Source organism: Hyperolius riggenbachi, chromosome 6 (genome assembly GCF_040937935.1).
Source record: "Hyperolius riggenbachi isolate aHypRig1 chromosome 6, aHypRig1.pri, whole genome shotgun sequence".
NCBI lineage: Eukaryota > Metazoa > Chordata > Amphibia > Anura > Hyperoliidae > Hyperolius > Hyperolius riggenbachi.
Window position 1 is genome coordinate 279,596,792 of NC_090651.1, and position 21,819 is coordinate 279,618,610.

Here is a 21,819-nt window from a genome sequence, read left to right on the forward strand (position 1 = left end):
AGAACATTTTAAAACGACATACAATACATTTTCTTCACTGATTGTATGCAGCGTTTGCCCCTCTGAAGTAGATCTAAAACTCTGTTTTATGTCATAATTCTGAAACTGCAGTCTGTAATATTTCTGTATTATTAGTAGGACTTTAACATTTTTTCCTATTAGAATACAAGTAGTAGTGTAATATTTTTCTAATATGAGATACTAATGCTAGTTTAGATCATCTGGCCTTATTTTGATACATGACTAACATTTCATTCTCATTTTTTTATTAACCAAAAATGTGTATATTTATAGCAGCATTAAATACAATGCTAAAATGATTTTGCACAAAGTAGACACACACAAAAAAGATACAGAGGTAAATGCTGGTAAAGTTACGGTTTGATCCCATAGATCAGGGGTCCCCAAACGTTTTGGGTCGATGGCCGGATCAACATACTTCAGACTGCTGGTGGGCCGGAGTGTACATGAAATGATGTAGAAGTCTTTGCGGGCCAGACAGTGAAGCATATCCAGGTGACAACCTGCAGGCCAATTGGACAGCAGTGTCACCTGAATCTGATGTGGAATTTGATTGGAAACCAGCGAATTACTGCTTTCTGGCTTCCATGTGGATGGGTGGTGCCAACACTGCTATTCCATATGCGGACCACCAATATTTAAAGATGTAGCTGACCGCATCTATAAGTAATACATTTTGTGTGGGGGGCCGGAAAAAAAGCCTCAGGGGGCCACATTCAGCCTACGGACCTTAGTTTGAAGACCACTGCCATAGATGATATAAAACCCAGCTATGTCCTCATCTTTTGACACAGATGGCGCCTTACGTAGTAATTCCAATATTGTCATGTGACCATATGACTATACATGATTAGAAAAGGCTCCCATCCTATTTAGGGTCAGCTGTCACATTTTGTGGGTGGGGCTTCTTCAGTTCACACAATGTTAAAGGAAAAATCCAGAAAGTTTTAAATAAGTGTCCTCATCACTATACCATGTACTGCAGTTAGTCTTTAAGTATTGTTTTCCACTTTCTTACCATATGAGTTGAAAAACATTGCTTAAAGCAATATTTATTTTTAAACCCTTTGCATCCTGGAGTAAGGTGAATTGACTTTCTTCACTCCACCTGTTGTTTTACATGGTTAAGCTGCTTCCCACATGCAGCCTTTTGTGTTTAAAAGTAATTCTACATGTTCTTGCAGCTGTAGCGCAAATAATTTGTTTCTTCTGTTATCTAGAGACTCCTTCAAATAGGCGAAACACTCAGCTGACAATTTTACACTTGTTTTGAAGGATATTTTATTCAAGGTATAAATTCAGCCCCCAATCCTAATAACGCTTCATCGTATTGTCCCCCAAAACTAAGTTCACGAGCTGCAGAAGTTCAGCTTACTTTCACATGACATAGTATGCTCTGAAAGCTGCTGCCCTTGCCTCACCAATTATCCTAATTCTCATTTACCCAAAAGGGACAGCTGGGGAATGAATCTGAGACCAAAATTTAGAGATTTGAAAGGAACTAAATAACATTGGAGCTTTTTGATCTACAGTTCACACAATATTTAACCCTTTAGTGTCTGGAGATGTTAGACCTCACCCTATAACATCCTGCCCGCACCTACAGAATGCAAGGTGGCACTCCCTATGAGATAGTAGAGTCACAGTATTGGCCAGCAATCTAAAATGATGGTGTAAACTCTTAGAGTAGGATCATCCACCAGGCAACCTTGGCAGGTGCTTGGGGCGTAGTCGGTGTCAAGGGGCCCACTATCCACCTTCTCTGACCTCTCTGCACTTCAGCTTATCAACAAGACCACAAGGGGGCCGCAAAACCCTTGCCTAAGGCCCCATCATGTCTTAATCCATCTCTGTGTAAACTATTCATACCGTGTTATTTGGGTTTATATGACACACCTGAGAAGGGATCAAGCAGGGACATTTTTGATCTGGGTTACCTTTAGTCTTTTCATTAACATTTATCCCTCATTAATGCTGCTGTAGACTTGTACTCTTGGTAATTGCTGCACTGCCCCTGCTCATCAACTGTTGTTTTCCCATAACAGATACCCGGGCAGGTGAAGAAAGTCCCCTCGGTGTAGACCATGCAGTCATCGGGGGTGTGGTGGCTGTTGTTGTCTTTGCGATGCTTTGCCTTCTCATCATCCTTGGCCGTTACTTTGCTCGGCATAAAGGTACGTTTCTTTCTGCATTTTCCCTAATTTTTGGTTTTAGCCAACCTTCTATTTCTTATTATACTGTATATTGCATGATTTTAGCTTCTATCATTGTTTAAATCCCAACTGAATTCAAAATTGTTAAATGCAAGCTCTCAATGCGATCATGTCAATTATCCTATTTTAGTTACCGTTGGAACTGAACTTTTTAAGATAAATCAGACTTGTGAAGCTGTGTTTGCTTGCAGCGCTGTTCCATGGAGGCTTAGGACCTCTTAAGACAATGTTGTTTCTAGTAGGTAGACTGTGCACTTAAAGTTACTCAGCACCTGCTTTCTGCAATCCACAAGATTGCATTGTTGCATAAAGAATTAAAGGGCCACTATCACAAAAAATTGTAATGTTTAAATTACATGTGTATACGAAGTACATTTCTCCCAGATTAAAATGCACTATAAATGACTTTTCTCCTATTTCCCTGTCGCTTACAGTAGGTAGTGAAAATCTGACAGATCTGATAGGTTTGGAAAAGTCCATTTCCTCATGGAAGATTCTCTGGGTTTTCTTTACTTTCAAAATCACTAACTGAAAACTTGTTTGATCCAACTTCCAAAATGGTGTGCAAATGAGTAGGCAGATCAGCTGCCAACTTTTGTAAAAAATAAATAAAGAGAACACCGCATGATGAGATGGGCTAGTCCACAACCTGTCAGATCTGTCAGGTTTTTACTACCTATAGTAAGCAACATAAACATAGGAGAAATGTAATTTATAGTGTGTTTTAATCTGGGAGAAATGTATTTTGTATAAGTATGTATGCACATGTATTTTAAATGTTACAATTTTGCCCTTTAAGTGCGAGAATAGTGACTGGCACAAGATCTCGCCCCCACCTCTCATTAAATATGGGTGTGGTAGGCAGACAGGAGGTGAGCTGTGCAGCTAAAGGAGGACCTATTATACACCCGACATAGAAACTCCCAATATTTTATACCCATCATCCCCCTTTCACGCTTCTTGTGCATGGCTACTCCATCTGTATGCTTTTCCTAACTTCCATTCTGAGACATGAAAATTACACAGAGCAGGAAATATAGGACTGACTTACCACACCTGCAAGATCTGACATGTTTTTTTTTCTACTGTAGTTTAGGCAAGCAAGGAAGTGTTGGCTAGAATCTATTGTTCTTCCTATTTTTAATGTCACATGGTCAAGCCTGATTGACCCACCCAACAGCTCTATCCAGAGGAGACAGGGTGTCAAAGGGGTTTAAAGAGAAACTCCAGTGAACATTTTACTGTTGGCATGTGATGTAGCTGCTGCAAGGTTTTTGGCAGTTGGAAACAGCTGTAAACAGCTATTTCCCACAAAAGTTTGAACTTTTCTTGTGGGAGAGGTTACTTGTGGGAGGGGTTTCACCACAATATTAGCCATACAGCGCCCCCTGATGATCTGTTTGTGAAAAAGAATAGATTTCTCATGTAAAAGGGGGTATCAGCTACTGATTGGGATAAAGTTCAATTTTTGGTCGGAGTTTCTCTTTAACTGAAATCTCATTTAGCCCATGAAGCAGGTTTTCTGCTCATCACTTTGCTTTTATTCATTCTTTAAATTTCCTTGTCAACATGATTGCATTTAGTAACTTCCTTATTCCATTTTATGTTTAGTTAGGCTTTAACTGTACAATCTAAATATTTAAATGATCAGAGCAGCAGCTTTAAAATGGCAATGAAACCGAGTCCATTTTTTTTAATTCTACAAAATCTAAATATGTATTGCTTCTTCCAGCTACTAGAGGTCACTGTTGTGGCATGGGAGTCGGACTGCTCATTAAAAATAACAGACAGTCTGTATCTCAACAGCATCTTTTAGTGGCAAAAAATATTTTAAAGTGGTCTGAAACTCTGACATAAAATTCAATAAAAATGTGTTTTCCTACTTTTTATTACTCATACAGTTATCATATTTGCTTTTGTGGATAAGTAATATTGTCTGTTTACAAATTACAAGTTTCCAAAGTGTAGTTTATCTTGCCCTGAAACCTGCCATTGCATTTTATTCAAACTGCTCTTTATTATATATTACCATCTTCTAATTAGCTGTTCTGAGCTTTTTGTGTGCTTGAATCACAGAGAGCTCCTTTTCACTTGTTACACTGTGTTTACACACATGTATCAACATTGGAATGCAAACAAAGGTACTGTTATCTCCAGTTTGGATGCGGATTTGAAGCTGAATAGCAGGACAAATCGCGTTGTTTCATCATTTCTGTGATGTTCTGCTAAAAAAGATTTCTGGGATAGTAGCTTTCAAGCTGTGAGAAATGTTTAAAGCAAAGTAGAAATGCTGACTTTCAGACCACTTTAAGTTGCTCAGCTGCCATCAAAACTAAGCATTTTGAACAGTTCTGCTTTAAAGTAAACCTGGGACTATCAAAAGCAAAAGTTTTATACATACCTGGTGCTTCCTCCAGCCCTCTTCAGGCTGCATGGTCCCTCGTCCTCCGCATCCACAATTCAGTTTGGTAATACTGCTTATACTATGCATGCACGGCCAGTCCACGCTCCCGTGGCCAGGAGCATTCTACACCTACGCAGTAGTACTATGCAGGAGCAGAACGCTGCTGGCTGTGGGAGCGCGATGGCGGAGTGCGTGCAGCTGGACCGCGCTGAATCACCAGATTACTGAACTGAATTGCGCGGAATCCAGTAGGCAGAGTAGGACGGCGAGGAACCAAGCAGCCTGACGGGGGCTGGAGGAAGTCCCAGGTATGTATAAACTTTTACTTTTGTTCATTCCAGGTACACTTTAAAGGGAAGGTTCAGGGAGGGTGGAGAAAAAATAAAAATCAATTTCCACTTACCTGGGGCTTCCTCCAGCCCGTGGCAGGCAGGAGGTGCCCTCGCCGCCGCTCCGCAGGCTCCCGGTGGTCGACCTGGCCAGGCCGGCTGCCAGGTCGGGCTCTTCTGCGCTCCAAGTCCTTGTACTTCTGCGTCCCACGCCGGCGCTCTGACGTCATCGGACGTCCGCTGGGCTGTATTGCGCATGCGCAGAACTACTGCGCATGCGCAGTACAGCCCGGCGGACGTCCGATGACGTCAGAGCGCCGGCGTGGGACGCAGAAGTACAAGGACTTGGAGCGCAGAAGAGCCCGACCTGGCAGCCGGCCTGGCCAGGTCGGGTCGGCCACCGGAGACCACCGGGAGCCTGCGGAGCGGCGGCGAGGGCACCTCCTGCCTGCCACGGGCTGGAGGAAGCCCCAGGTAAGTGGAAATTGATTTTTATTTTTTCCCCACCCTCCCTGAACCTTCCCTTTAAGCTTGTATACATTGTGAGTGAATGTTTCCCTTTAACAATTATCATCATGTCTGAGATCTTCCCAGACTATCCATATTGCATAGACCCATTGTTCCTTAAAGGGTGATAGCAGATGGAAAGCCAGAAGCTTTATTAATTCTATTAGCAAACATTTTAGCTCTGGATCTGCAATAAAGAGGTGATTAGGAATCGGTTTAATGTAGCGGAAATCATCAAATTAGAAGAGAGGTAATAATCTTGTGTTTAGTATGTGCACTTATCCTATTTCACTGAACCCTTAAGGTCCACAGACTCGTAATGAAACCTTATAGATTACACTTACCGTAGATCCTCTGAAGGACTGTAATCTCCATCCATCCTTCTTTCTTTCTGCAAAGCAACAATCATCAGATTGATGTCACATAATTGTAGGGTTTTCATACACTGAGATGATAGGTTTTCAGTTCCAGCCTGTGGCGTGCACATGTTAATGTGGGCTGGTCTCCTACTTACCACATATAGACACTGTATCTGACTGTACACAACATAGAACTGTTAGCTATATAACTTCATCTTTTCATGTCTACATTGAAATCATTGTCTAGTTATAGAAAAGTATGAAAATGCATGAATGAGGTTGTGAGCATTTACTGCCACAGTGCATGATTACTGTTTTTCAACTTGTAGGCATGTCTCAAAGATTTATATAGCTAATGCCGATTTATTTATTTTCTTAGGACTACTTAACCCTTTAGCAGCCAATTTATTTAGAGGCATGCAAGTGCTTTAGGCCAGTTTATTTTTAGCACACTTTTTTTATTTATCTGTTACATGTCCTTAGTTTTATTAGTACAGCTGTAATGTGTATTTATGGCCTCTTGTCACTAGGGGGCAGTGTGAGACAATAAGAGAACTTCTGCTTTTAGTTTCTAATCTTCTGCTCTGCAGAGAGAAATCAAAGCATTTCAAGAATTTACAGCCGACTGAGGTCAAAAGCAGTGCACTTATCTCAAGAGTTAACTCTATTGAAGCGGCTAATGCCTTGTGCAGGCAAACCGATTTAATATAATGGTTCCTTTTCACTATTAAGATATGTTTAAGCATTTGAAAAAAGCTATGGGAGGTTGAGTATCTTGCATCCTAATTGGGAATGGAGGTAAGCAACAGCTCCCAGAAGGCAACCTAGCTCAGCGAAAGACCATGATGGCCACTGTTTACTGCAAAATAGAGTAACAGAGGCGCTTATCGTGACCTTAAGACTGCACATTTTTGTCCCCACCTTATTGCCTGATGAAGCGGGCTTTGCTTGCGAAACGCGTTGCACCTTTGGGGTACCTTACAATAAATGTGTTTGTTATCATTCAGACAGTCTTTCGTGTCTGCTTTCTGGAGGTAAGTCCACTGCTTCCTCCGAGCAAATTTTAAAGTTTTTATCCATTTTTATCCTGCTGGCACCTCTGTTCTCATACAGCTATACCGTGTCCACCCCTGGTGGAGGGGTGACCTATCCCCTTGGTTTCCTGTCTACAGAGAGTGACTTCTTTGCCCTGAGTGAGGACAGGCTTAATCTCCTCACCTGCCTATACAGTGGTTGCCTGAGTGGTAACCCACGTTTGTGAGTATATTCTTCTCACTGATCATTTACCCCTTGTTTTCAACATACTACACTATATTGGGCTCTCGGTTTTTCCCAGTTTTTAAGTTTACAAATAAGTCAGAAGACTGAATACATAAATGATACAGTGCAGCTTCTGGACAAAGACGGGTAAAATCTAGCCCTTCCAAGTGTACTGAAAATGTGTTTTGACATCCATGTCGAAGCTGGGAATATTTCTGTTTACTTCTAGTCTTGATGTCACCTCAGCTGTCACTGATGTATGAATTCACTAAAAATCAATAAAAAGAGAAGCCATAAAAGCCTCTTCCCCCACTCTGACCACTGCTAAAGAGTAGAAAAACATGTCGTTAGTTGTTTGGCTTTCAGACTTAACAGTATCTGCATAGTTATTATACAATTGGGTTTCAATCTATTTTATTATGCGTACAATTTCCATTGTTGCTTTACAGCTATAACCACACCCAAGTTTCACACTCATTTTCTTGATCATTAACAGAATAGTTTGCTTCGCAGTTTGTCACAGGTCTTACATGCATAATAAGTCCGTTTTTTCTATTTCCCTCCCATAGGAACATACTTCACCCATGAAGCCAAAGGTGCAGACGATGCAGCAGACGCAGACACTGCAATCATCAATGCAGAGGGTGGGCAAAACAACTGTGAAGAGAAGAAGGAATATTTTATCTAGCCTGGCCTTGTTACTGGGTGTGAGCTCTGCTCATACTCACTGCCCTAAGGGAGAAGGACCTTCCAGCGTCTTGCTTTTTTTTTTATCATTTGGTTTTGGAGCGGATGGAGGAGCGGGGTACCCATCTGGTATAAAGTGATTGCCCCACAACACTCTCTGCTTTTATTGTTTGCCACTTTCCTTTCTTGGGAATAACAGGAGCCTGAAATGTTTGTTTTTATTTTGTTGATGGGTGGGGGATTAAAACATGGATTCTGAACTCCTCAGTGCAGGAGGGTACTGTATGCGTAGCTTACGCCTCCCTTTCTTGTGGAAGTCATACCCAGGCTCCTCCTTCACTGAAGAGGTGTAGTTTTCATCTGCAGACAATTTGGTGCCTTGCTTGTTTTTTTATTTCACTTTCCTGAGAAGTTCTTGTTTTTCCAGCTGTTTTTGTGCCGGTTCCTCCTGGGCCCTTTTTAGTTTACGTCTTGTGCCACTTCCTTTTGAGGTTGCTGTTATTTGTCCATTTCATTTCATTTCCTGTTGGGGCTGCTTCCTTCATACCATTTGCTTCCATAGCAACCTTACTGATATTTTGTTTTCTCTTTTTTTGGTGCATCTAGTCATTAGTATGCTCAGCTAGTTCTTAGTTTCTCCTCCTCTCTCTCTCATGGGGTGTCCTATTGCTGTATAAATCATTGTGTCAGTTCATTCCTACCGGCTTATGTGTTTATTATGTGTATCCTCATGTGACATTCAACAGGGACTGTCCATTCTCTGTAGCTTTTTACTCATACTTAGCTGTTGTTCTAGTAGTACCTCTCATGCCACTGTATTATGGGGCTTGCTTTAATTCCTGTCCATCTTACATCATGCCTGCCTGTCTTTTCATTCGCCGCTCTCATTTTTTTTCCTCTTTGCTTTATCCTCACCTTCACTTAAGTGTCCTGGTAGTTTTCTTGTATGTGTCCCCTTCTGGAGTTCAGGCTCACTTAGTAAACAATGTTGAAGTAGGGAAAAAAAGAGAGACTTTTGGAACCATCTAGGTTTCAGGGGTGACGAAGAGCTACCACTTTCCCCCATCACGTTCCCCACTGAATATTGGACAGTTTGTGAATATACAAGAGGACGTGCCTTTCCGTTCACAAGTGAACAAGCTGAAGAGGAGGGGGGGAATATGGGAAAACTTTATTGTGCTATGATAAGTTCCATTGAAAACCATGATTTCAGCTCAAATCCAGCCCTGTGATTACTTATCCCGTTGTCTTTTCTTAGCCTCTACCTCCCTCTTCTCTTCCTTCACCTTTCCCGCCTTTTTGTCACCTCCATACCTTTATTCATGATTTCAAGTGTGTTAACGCCTAGGTTTTTATTACTTTATTTTTTATTGTATTTTTTTTTCTTTGGTGCTTTATTTTATTTTGTTTTTCCTCCATGCTGTGTCTTGTTTCAGGGCTGTGATATCCACTACAGACCTATTACAGCACATGTGGACAGTTGCACCCTCCTGTTTGTTTGATATTCTTGGTTCTAAAGGTGCAGTTCCACTGACTGTAAAGCAAAGGCATTCAATCCTTTATGTTACTCTACTAAAAGCAGTGTGTATTATATAATCTGTAATATTATTGTGTTGTCTGGAGGGTTCAGTCAAAAGTTGTTCAAGTGTAAAACAATGAGAAATGTCATTGCTGCTATAGAAGGTGTTAGCAGGGTAAGTGCGTTGCATTATTGTCACTCCCACTGTATATTGCTGAGTAGAGCTGCACCTGTATTCTGTCTTAAAAAAATTGAAATGTAGGGGTTATTTTAAGATGGCTGCCGAGCTGATTCTGTGTTTTTGTCATGTACATGCTAAGGTAGAAAGCAACGCAAGATGTTTTATGGTTGAGATTTCCCTATCTTAGGTAGAGTTGTGCAGGTAGAGTGTTTGTGCTGACCTGCCACTGTGTGTGTGTAAATATGTATGTATGGTGTATGTACGCGTGCATGCGCTATCACAAGAGCCATCACCATTACAATATCTTGCTTGCCATCATTCCCAAAGCATAAACGTCACTGAACAGGAAATGTTCCTGGCCCTCCTATACCCCATCCAGAAGTGCACAAGCCTGCCTTATTTGTAATAAAGGCCCGCCCCTTTGATTTCTGGGAATGCCCGGGAATATCTGGACCGTTGGCAACTATGCCACGGCCAATCGTCTCATTAACTTCACTAGTTTCCAAAGGTGTATTAGTTTTACAGGGGCTCACAGCAAAGCAAGTCATATTTTTTCACTTTACTGAGTACACCCAGCACTGAAAAACCGGCAGCAGTGGTGCTGTACATGCTGGATGTTTGGTTTTCTTTTTTTTTCCTTTTTAGGAATTTAGTGGTGACGTCTGTTGGCTTGTCTCCACTTCTTCCCCACATGTAAAGATTTTGCATGTTTTATATGGAAGTCAACCAGCTCTCCTTTTCCCACTCCCAATATATCCCATTGGTTAATCTAGAAATTTAAAAAGGCATGTATTATATTTTTTATATAATCTTTCAAGCTATTATTTTAACTAGGTAAATATGAAATGTTACATATAAATACTTCGTATTTACTGGTTTCAATAATGGTCAACGATTGCAAAAATGTGTAAAATTTAAAATACACATGCATTCGTTGTATATTTTCCCAGAGTAAAATGTACATTATGTATTCTTTTTTCCTATGTCCTTGTCTCTTACAATAAGCAGTAGAAATGTGACAGGTCGTTCAGATTTTGGAATAATCCGTCTCCTCACGGGGGATTGTCAGGAATTCTTTTTTTTATTTTCGAAAGCACTCCATGGATGGCAGTGGCTTCTTCCAGAATAGTGAGCACAGGAGGACACTGGTTTTCCAGCACGATTGTAAAGGTCCTTTCCATGGAGTGCTTTTGAAAAGAATAAAAAAAAAACGGGAAACCCCCATGAAGAGCTGGACTAGCCAAAAATCTGTCCGATTTGTATTAGCAACGTAGGAAAAAAATAAATGTATAGTGCATTTTGCTGTGTGACAAATTTACAACTAATACACATGTATTTTACATTTTACAAATGTTCACAATAGTTGTCCTTTAAGAAAGTGGAAAGCTCCTAGCAGCAATGCCAGGCATATTTCACAGCTGCTGAAATAGCCACGAAAAGCTGGGAAAGTAGATGACGTAAATTGGCTCTCAAAGTATTGACACTGCCATTCTCCTTGCAGAGTAAACTACTAAGTTTTTCTCCGACACACGCAAGGTGCCTCCATGTATGCTGGCTTTCTTGGGCTTGACCTTCATGGACACACCATGGTAGTATTTTTTTGTAATGTTGTTATAGATAAATAAAACTTGATATAGAACATTTTTAAAACCTTCCAAGAGGAATCTAAAATCAACCAAAAATATTTTTATTTTCCCATGTGACAATTTTAAAGTGAAAGGTTGGAACAAGTCAATGAATGCTACCACTGATCTCATTTCATAAAAATACCAGCTCTTACTTGACATTACTTTTGAGTGTTGGGTGGCACTAGATTTTATATAGAAGTGTAACAGATGGGAAAAAGAAATGACTTGCAAGCATGAACCAAATTTCTTTGTGTGAAGTTTGTATTGTTATCCCAAGTCCTATAAACTAAAATTATTGTTATGATAGATTGTGTATATTTATATAGAAAAAAAATTGGCCACACAGCAATGACTACCTTTTGGTCTTTCCCTCGGAGAGCGATGTTTAAAGATGGCCTAGAATTTTATTCGTACAAACCCATTTAATTCAGATCAAGAGTATATTGAAAAGAGTGTGTGGTTTTCTAAAAGTTTATTTATCTAGGGATTGCTAATGTATTTTTAATATTTTGGTTTTGGAATTAAAGGGGGTGGGGGAAAATAAGAGGTGTTAAAGGGGAAGCAGCATGAGATGGGATTTGTGATAAATTGTCTAAATCATATCTCTGGTGATACTGTGAGCTGTTTGTATGTATATGAAAGACAATACTCCCTTTTTATGATATTTAGCAGATGCCTGTGGATGGGGCGGAAAATTACCTGAAATACAGCATACATTTTTCTTTAATATACAGTCATGCAAATGTATGGGTTATGAACGGCTAAAGCAGATCTGTACTCAAATATCACCTAAACTGCTGCATTGAACCTATGTTGACTGCACAGTGTCTGGCATCCTACCCTGCCACTGGCAAATTTCGGTGCATGGGAAGTGGTGGTGGTGGGTGGCTAATTTGGGCTCCGGCTATTGCCTTTCAAATTTATTGCTAATTGGTGTTCCAGCTATTGCCAGCGCCAAAATTAGTCACTAAGGGCAACTATAGCCATTACGGCCTATGGTGGCGGACAAATCTTAAGCGCAGTGCTGAAATTTGCTGTCTCTGAACAGCTGCCTCCCTTCATGTCTAGATGGTTGGCAGAGTGTCCACAATCTTTTGAATCTTACATGGGCTTCATTCAGCTTTTGCCCTTATATGCCTAATCTCGCCCCTTTACTGCCTCTCATACCTTTCTTTTTGGATAAATACTTCAATGGACAGTCCGACTAATTCTCATAAAAGTAGGAAACCGTGTGTTGGGTTTTTATTCCTGTGTGTGTTCCCATTACTAAGAGCATTTCCTATTTTCTGCACTCATGAGAGTTGTCACAGGAAATGGGGGAATTCTGTGACAGGGAAACAAACAGCAGTTAAAAACCATTATTATTACTGATGTCTCTCAGTTCCTGTCCTGATGATACCTGGAACTCGCATTACAGATCTTGATCTCAGTTGAACAGGATGTGTGAGTAAATCTAATGGTGTTTCTAGCACTTGACCGCTATCCATATTGAAACAAGAAGGATCAGCTAAAGGTGGACTTTGCAGAAGGAAAGTAAGTTTACGGCTTCTTCCCACAACCAACGAACATTGGTCACATTGTACCTGCTGCTTGAAAGTGACATGAATGCCAATTGGTAGCTGTGCCCGTATACTGATTGTCACCACCAACAGAAGCCATTAATGAATTGATAAATTCCTGATTCACGAGAGTTAGCCCATAGGACTGGTTTCTTCAGGAAATTATATTGGTTGGTTATATATTGGTTTCATGCATCTATAAAAAAAAAGCTAAAGGGCATTTTACTGCTAAAGTACATATTTGATATTATGAACTGGATTGTAAACCAATCAAATGTCAGTCAGATGGTAACAATGTTGTAATCTAAAGTTATTTTGGTTGACCATTGTGCCCACAGCCAGGCATGGGGTTTCTTCTGTTGATTGCTATGGGAGTAATCTTCTAAGGGTCATGAGAATTGGAGAATAGAAATGATATCAAAGTTTTCTCTCCCTACTTACATACTGGGCTACAGTTAAAATTCCTTAATTTAAGTTAATCAGATTGAGCATGCCTAATGGAAAAATACATATTTTGCCATAAATTCAGGATTTCCTGCATTAATTTATGAAAAAACAAGTTTTAGTGTACATCTGTTGACATGACTGAAGTAGCACAAAAGCAAAGTCCACAAATCTAGCTGCTCTCATTATTGTGTGATAAATCCCAAATGAGGTGTGGAAACACTTGCCACCTACCAGTAGGTTTGCAGGGTCTGTCATATTCTCCTGTGGTCTTCAGTCCTGGGAAGCTTAGTCATGTAGGCTTTGTGAATTAGTCCTTTGGATTCAGCAGTACAATGTCTCTATACGATACAGGTTTGTGGGCTTTTATATTTTCTGTCCCATCCATAGTCATTTAACATATCACCGAGGGACATATACAAGTTTTTTTAACAGAAGCAGTTTCACAATATCATTGTGCATACATAAATCGCGTGTCTAATAGAACATATTCATGTTTGAAGTCTGTTTTAATTCAGTAAACAGCTGTTTGGGTGAAACCGTTTGCTTTCGCTGCCATGCCTGCTTGTTTGAGACAACAGTTAATGCACTGCCCTACGTGAGAAATATCATTTCAACAGCTGTGCCTGGGGCCACAATAGACTAAAGTCATTTTATTTTTTTATCTTTTTGCCATTAATGAACTGCAGTTTTTTTGTTTTGTTGTTTTTTTTTTATCCCTTTCTTTTTTTTTTTTCTTTTTTTTCTTTTTTTTTTTCCTCAAATTATTCTTCATAAAAGTAATGAAACTATTGTTTGCTATTTCCCTTGTTCAGTGTGAAGTGCATAGTTTAAATATGGTTACCTTTTTACAATTATTTGTCTGTGATGTGCCACTGTTTGACTGTCCGATCCCCCACCCTTCCTCCGCTCCCATGGCCGGGTATCACAGGGTCTTAACTTTTTATCAGGAAGTGATTTTATTAGATTTTATCTGACTTGAAGTCCTGATTAATGTGGATTTTTTTTTCACAAAATGCCATCCCTCCAACTGCCAGGCTATCTTCTGTATTGTGATACTTTTATTGGGAGTGAGGGGAAGGAAGAAGAATGGGCATTTTTTCTGCTGACTGGTTTTAAGGCAGTTTGTAAAGTCTATTGGCAGTAGATATTTTCTCCTGTGTAAGCTCTTGTGTTTACGCTCCCCCCTTCTGGCGGCTCCTGGAGTTTTTGTTCATTGTGAGCACCCGTTTTTCCGCTTCTGCTTGTCTCAGGTCCCTGTGTTCCCACCCTTGTCTGTTCCGTCTCAGGTAGGCTGCTAAACCTTAGCCCCCACATTGGAAATTAAAACAAAACCAACCACATTATGGATAGACAATTATTCATTCCTTTTTATTTTGTTATTTTTTATTTTGGCTTTTTAGTTGTATTATTTCTGTATTTTTTAATATACGGTACACTGTTTGAAATGTATTGTTGAGTATTACTTTGTAAGAAAATGACAATAAAATATAAAATTATTTCATGTTGTCATTTTTTGTGCCGTCTTTTGCTTTTTCTAGAGATAGTGTTAAAAATGTTTTAAGATAAATGTGTATCTGTGAAGCAGCAACATATTGAGCATGGCAGCCACTGCAGTCTTTGCATATACCCTTTAAAGAGCACCTAAATTATAAATTACAGTTTGCTTTCAACCAAATACAACCAAGATATATAAAATCACATACAATAAAGTGTGATTTTCTCATCTCTAGGGTCCGTATTCCACTTCTGGTCTTGAAATTCCTGCCCCAGTGTGAAATTGTTAGCCAGGTTGATTTTTTTTTTTTCCAAACCATAGGTGCAAATAATGCTGGGCGATTGATGTCATAACTCCATCCCTATGTCCATGTGATCTAATCCAGGCAGGCAGACAGACATCTGGAATAAGATTTATAGCAAGCAGACAGGATAAAACAGGCTGCAGCTGTTCTCCTGTCTCTCCTCTGTCTTACACACTGTGAAAAGTAAAGTAATTTGATCCAGTCAGGCAGAGAGCAGGGGAGGGAGGGGCAGAGGAGGGAACCAGGCTGGAGGGGAGGACACAATGCATAGGGTGTACTTTATAAATAAGGAAGTGCTTAAATGTGAGTCTTTTTTATCCACAACAATGTACCAGATGTATGACCCTTTTTTTGACTGGAGGTGCTCTTTAAAGAACACCTGAGGGCAAAATGCAAAGTCTTTATAAACTAGTTTGTATTAAAGTGGGATGCAACTCCATATTAACCACTTGCCGACCGCCCACTACCTATTGGCGGCGGCAAAGTGGCACCCCCAGGACCGCGTAACACCGATCGGCGGCGGCACCTGGGGACTAATTAGCCGGGGATCGCGCGCAGGAATGCGCGCACATCCGCCGGCATTAGGCTCCGCCCACCCGCAAAGTCAACCCGCCTGCTGTTTAAAAGCGCCAGCGGGTTGTTAGCCCCCGATCTTCCGCAAACAAAGTGTACAATACACTTTGTAATGTATACAAAGTGTATAATACAGGCTGCCTCCTGCCTTAGTGGTCCCAGTGATCGAGGGACCACCAGGGCAGGAGGCAGCCCCCCTAGTAAGCACACACACACTGATCCTGCCCCCTGATCACCCAAAGCACCCCTCAGACCCCCCTGATCACCGCCTCAGACCACTGTTTGCACCCAATCATCCCTTCAGACCACTGTTTGCACCCAATCATCCCCTCAGACCACTGTTTGCACCCAATCACCCATCAATCACCCCCTGTCACTATCTGTCAATGCTGCTTTAGATTAGGTCCTAAACTGCCCCCTGGGGGCTCCTGATCACCCCCACACACACACACACCCTCAGATCCTCCCCAGATGCCCCCCCCCCCGTGTACTGTATACATCTATTCTCCCCTGTAATCTCCCACTGATCACCTGTCAATCACCCCGTCACCACCTGTCACTGCCACCCATCAGATCAGACCCTAACCTGCCCCTTGCGGGCACCTGATCACCCGCCCACACCCTTAGATCGCAGACCCACCCTCAGATCACCTCCCAAGTGCATTGTTTACATCTGTTTTCCCCTCTAATCACCCACTGATCACCCATCAATCACCCCCTGTCACCACCTGTCACTGCTACCCATCATACCCATCAGATCAGACCCTCATCTGCCCCTTGCGGGCATCCAAGCACCCACCCACACCCTCAGATCTTCCTCAGACCCCCCCCCCCCCCCCGATCACCTCGCCAGTGCATTGCTTGCATCTATTCTCTCCTCTAATCACACCCTGATCACCTATCAATCACCCCGTCACCACCTGTCACTGCTACCCATCAGATCAGTCCCTTATCTACCCAATTTCCCGCCCACACCCTCAGATCGCCCTCAGACCCCCCCCTGATCACCTCCCCAGTGCATTAATTGCATCTATTCTCCCCTCTAATCCCCCCCGAGACACCCATCAATCACCTCCTGTCACCCCTAGCACACCTACCCATCAGATCAGGCCCTAATCTGCCCCCTGCGGGCTTCTGATCACCCGGCCAAACCTTCACCCGCCCCACCGCAGTGACAGAATTTTTTTTTCTGATCACTGCTGGTCTGTACGACTTAATTGTGGCTGAGACCAACCGTTATGCCACACAATACGCAACCGCCAATCCAAGAAGCTACCATGCCCAGCCTTTTCGGTGGAAACCACTCCAAGTTTCTAAACGTTACATTTTTTGGGGCCTTCTCCTTAACATGGGTCTAGTCAAAAAGAATGTATTGCGGTCTTATTGGTCTATGAACCCAACACATCACATGCCCATGTTCTCTGCTGCCATGTCCAGGTCACGATTTGAGAACATCCTGCGCCTCCTGCACTTCAGTGCCAATACGTGTCATCTAAGAGGCCACCCTGCTTATGACCGGTTCCACAAAATTCGGCTCCTCATAGACCACCTGTTATCAAAATTTGCAGATGCTTATACCCCTGAACAGTCATTTTGAGGCACTTGGTTTCCAGACTACTCCTCACGGTTTTGGGGCCCTGGCATTTTCGGGCCCTAACCCGTGTGGAGTAGTCTAGAAACCAAATGCCTCAAAATGACCTGTAAAATCCCAAAAGGTACTCATAGGACTTTGGGCCCCTTAGCGCATCTTGGCTGCAAAAAAGTGTCACACGTGGTATCGCCATACTCAGGAGAAGTAGTATAATGTGTTTTGGGGTGTATTTTTACACATACCCATGCTGGGTGGGAGAAATATCTCTGTAAATGGACAATTGTGTGTAAAAAAATCTAATTTACAGAGCTATTTCTCCCACCCAGCATGGGTATGTGTAAAAATACACTCCAAAACACATTATACTATTTCTCCTGAGTACGGCGATACCACATGTGTGACACTTTTTTGCAGCATAGGTGCGCTAAGGGGCCCAAAGTCCTATGAGCACCTTTAGGCTTTACAGGGGTGCCTACAAATTAGCACCCCCCAAAATGCCAAGACAGTAAACACCCCACAAATGACCCCATTTTGGAACGTATTCAGAGAGGGGCATGGTGAGTCCATGGCAGATTTCATTTTTTTTTTGTCACAAGTTATCAGAAATGGAAGCTTTTTTTTTTTTTTTGTCACAAAGTGTCGTTTTCCGCTAACTTGTGACAAAAAATAAAATCTTCTATGAACTCACCATGCCTCTTAGTGAATACTTTGGGATGTCTTCTTTCCAAAATGGGGTCATTTGGGGGGTATTAATACTATCCTGGAATTCTAGCACCTCATGAAACATGACAGGTGCTCAGAAAAGTCAGAGATGCTCCAAAATCGGAAAATTCACTTTTTGCACCATAGTTTGTAAACGCTATGACTTTTACCCAAACCAATAAATATACACTTATTGGATTTTTTTTAATCAAAGACATGTAGCACAATAAATGTGGACAAAAATGTATTTAGAAATTTTACTTTATTTGAAAAATTTCAGCACAGAAAGTAAAAAAAAAAAAAATGTTGACAAAATTCATGTCTTTTTTGATGAATATAATAAAAACTAAAAATCACAGCAGCAATCGAATAGCTCCCAAAGAAAGCTGTATTAGTGAGAAGAAAAGGAGGTCAAATTAATTTAGGTGGTAGGTTGTATGACCGAGCAATAAACTGTTAAAGCTGCAGTGGTCTGAATGGAAAAAAAAAGTGTCTGGTCCTTAAAGGGAAGGTTCAGGGAGGGGATTAAAAAAATAAAAAATAAATTTCCACTTACCTGGGGCTTCCTCCAGCCCGTGGCAGGCAGGAGGTGCCCTCGCCGCCGCTCCGCAGGCTCCCGGTGGTCTCCGGTGCCCGACCCGACCTGGCCAGGCCGGCTGCCAGGTCGGGCTCTTCTGCGCTCCATTTCCTGGCACTTATGCGTCCCACGCCGGCGCCCTGACGTCATCGGACGTCCGCCGGGCTGTACTGCGCAGGCGCAGTAGTTCTGCGCATGCGCAGTACAGCCCGGCGGACGTCCGATGACGTCAGCGCGCCGGCGTAGGACGCAGAAGTGCCAGGAAATGGAGCGCAGAAGAGCCCGACCTGGCAGCCGGCCAGGTCGGGTCGGGCATCGGAGACCACCGGGAGCCTGCGGAGCGGCGGCGAGGGCACCTCCTGCCTGCCATGGGCTGGAGGAAGCCCCAGGTAAGTGGAAATTTATTTTCATTTTTTTAATCCCCTCCCTGAACCTTCCCTTTAAGGGGTTTTAAAGGGACTCCGAGCAGTGCAGAAACTATGGAAAGATGCATATTATTTTAAAGCTCTCTTTCTCCTCTTTCCAATGATATATAAACCACCGCCCTATGCCTTTTAGTTTTCGCTATTTTCGCGATCGAAATTGCCGCGGCCGCGACTTCGATCGCGAAAATAGAGAAAACTAAAAGGCGTAGGGTGACGATTTAGGTGTCACCAGAAAGAGGAGAAAGAGAGATTTAAAATGATATCCATCTTTCCATAGTTACATTGTATTACACAGGGCGACTTTTTTCTGCTGAATGGAGCTGCTGACTTTGAGAAAAAGTCGCCCTGTGTAATACAATGTAACTATGGAAAAATGGATATCATTTTAAAGCTCTCTTTCTGGCGACACCTAAATCGTCGCCCTACGCCTTTTAGTTTTCTCTATTTTCGCGATCGAAGTCGCGGCCGCGGCAATTTCGATCGCGAAAATAGAGAAAACTAAAAGGCGTAAGGCGGTGGTTTATATATCATTGGAAAGAGGAGAAACCGAGCTTTAAAATGATATGCATCTTTCTATAGTTTCTGCACTGCTCGGAGTCCCTTTAAGACTGCAGTCCATAAGTGGTTAACTGTAATATAATGAAAAAAAAACAATCATTAAGAAATGACTTATTTAGCTTCCCCATCCTGTTTTTTGTGATTACTGTCAGATTGAGGAGAAATATGATATCAAAAAGGAAAATATTTATACAGCTTGTTACTGTAGCTTAAAAAGGTAAAAACAAAAAACTCCCATAATCATTGCACAGTTCCTAAAGTTGGTACACACCTTCAGTTATAATTGGCCAATCACTGACCAATTTTACCACATTCATGTTGTATGAGGGGTAAACAGATATTGAATAATACGAGCAGATTGTGTAGGTAAACCCTCATACTACATGGGGGTGGTAAAATTGGTGAGGGATTGGCCAATCATAATTAAAAGTGTACCAGGCTTTAGGCACAGGCTATGCAAAAAAGGTTGGGTGACATGTGGAGGCTATCTTATGGGGGTAAAGGGGGTTAATGCATACGGTTAGGGGCACTCTTTTTTGGGGGGGGGGGTTACAACCACCATTTAATGATGGAAAAGTAAGAATGAAAAACTAAACTAATCTTTCCTTGTAAATTTTGCTTAATCCATGAACAGCTTAAGCTGTATAGGAAGTATGATCACCACTAGAGATGATCAATTAATTGCATTTTGCATTTTTTTTTTCAGCTTGATGTAAAATGTGCTGCAATTTGCATGCTGCTTGTAAATTGACCAGCTGCGTACAAATTGCAGCACAGGTTGCATTACATCAGAAAAATTGTCATCTCTTGTCATCACGTTTAGTATCCATGCCATCTCTACAGTAATGTATTTTTATTAGTGAAGCAGTAATAGGGAAGTCTGCATGTTAATGAGTTTTTAGCCTTTTTTTTTAACTGCATTTCATTTTTGATGCAGAACCTGCATTATTGGGGGCAGCATGTAGATATTGCGGTTTCTCTTCTGTCTTTTTTTTAAATATTTTTTTTATCATACCTTGCTCCTGGTAACTCTTAAAGCTGAATTATAGGGGTGGGGGATGTCCCAATACTGCATCATACAACCACAGAGTATGATTTATTCAGATTTATACAGAGGGTTACAAACAGGCAAATCTACGGTGGTAGGAATCCAAGAGATACTTGGTTTCCTATTTGGTACTCTTCCTAGGGAGAGTACACATGGAAATGTCAATGCTTACTTCAGGTATTTTGTCTGAATGCAGCTCAAGCTAGTTTCTAAACAAATGTTTTCTTGCTGTAGTTAGAAAACTCTAGTCCTTCATGCAATTTCCAGGCACAAATTATTCGGGATAGACACTGCCAATGATGAAAGACAAATTTATCGTAGGTCACATACTGTAAGTAATTCTCCTGTGTGCATGTGTTTTACTCCATACTGTATACAGTTCTAATTTCTAGACATATTTGCCTGTTGATTGTCTTATTTATCTCTCAACTAAATCAGCTAATCACAGAAAAGAAGACTGCCCTCAGAGCCGGGACAAGGTCCTTCAGCACCCAAGGCTGAGACACCAAAGTGCACCCCTCCATGCCTCCCACCCAAGCCATCACACACACATTGCTATTAGACTAAGAGGCGCCCCAGGGCCCGCAACATCTTAATCTCTAGTTATCTGGCTTGCAGTCACTGCCACGTATCCCCTTTTCTTATTTATCTGCTTCATACACAATAGGGGAATGATAGCTGAGTGAGTTGTGCGCCCCAACGCCCCCCCCCCCCCCCCCCCTCCGCACACACACTGCACCCTGAGGCTGGAGCCTCTGTCGCCTTTGCCTCGGCTCAGCCCCAAAATCTTGGAGTATCATGGTCTGCATATTACAGTCACAAGTTGTTTGCTATATAAAGACATGTTTTATCTTTGAGTGGTTTGCTAATTTTAGTGCAAAGATCCACACTTTTTGTAGCCTCCCTCAATTTGAACTCCTACTGGTGTACAAACGGATTCGGGCATTCAAGCAAGGCCAACACCCAGTAGAGAATCAGATACTTAAATGTTCGGCCATCACTAAGGCTGCTTACACACAGGGACGTTGCGCTCCCCCAACGCACAGCAATGTAACGCAAGTGGGCTGTTCACACAGCCCACGTTGCGTTACATGTAACGCTGCACGTTGTCCGGAAAGTGCAGCATGCTACGGCGTTAGAGCGGCTATAGCCGCGTTAGACTGTTTGCACATGCTCAGTGAGGGGCAGAGAGGAGGCGGGGAGAGCCAGCTACAGTAGCCGCGCACATGGCTACTTAATATTCACTGCACTGGCGGCAGCTAATGGCCGGCGGGACCACGTGATGCGGAGTGTCTCGCTCCGCATCACGTGGTCCCGCCGGCCAATCAGCGCCACTCTGGGAGACCTTATAGGGATAGAGCCGCCTAACGCGGCTCACTCTACCGTCCTCTCTTGCAGCACCATACGTTGTGTTAGGTGCACGTTATGCGAC

General features: G+C 42.1%; 1 protein-coding gene across 8 annotated transcripts in view; it reads left to right on the forward strand.

The window, feature by feature from the left end:
• The window catches only part of CADM1 (cell adhesion molecule 1), a 539,770-nt gene extending 525,160 nt beyond the window's left edge, over nucleotides 1-14,610 (forward strand). For all 8 annotated transcript variants that reach the window (XM_068240925.1, XM_068240926.1, XM_068240927.1 and 5 more), the window contains 2 exons: nucleotides 2,067-2,195; nucleotides 7,663-14,610. In XM_068240925.1, the coding sequence (XP_068097026.1) occupies nucleotides 2,067-2,195; nucleotides 7,663-7,781 (248 nt within the window). In that variant the 3' untranslated portion in view covers nucleotides 7,782-14,610. The remainder of the gene's footprint in view (nucleotides 1-2,066; nucleotides 2,196-7,662) is intronic.
• The last annotated feature ends 7,209 nt before the right edge of the window (nucleotides 14,611-21,819 follow it).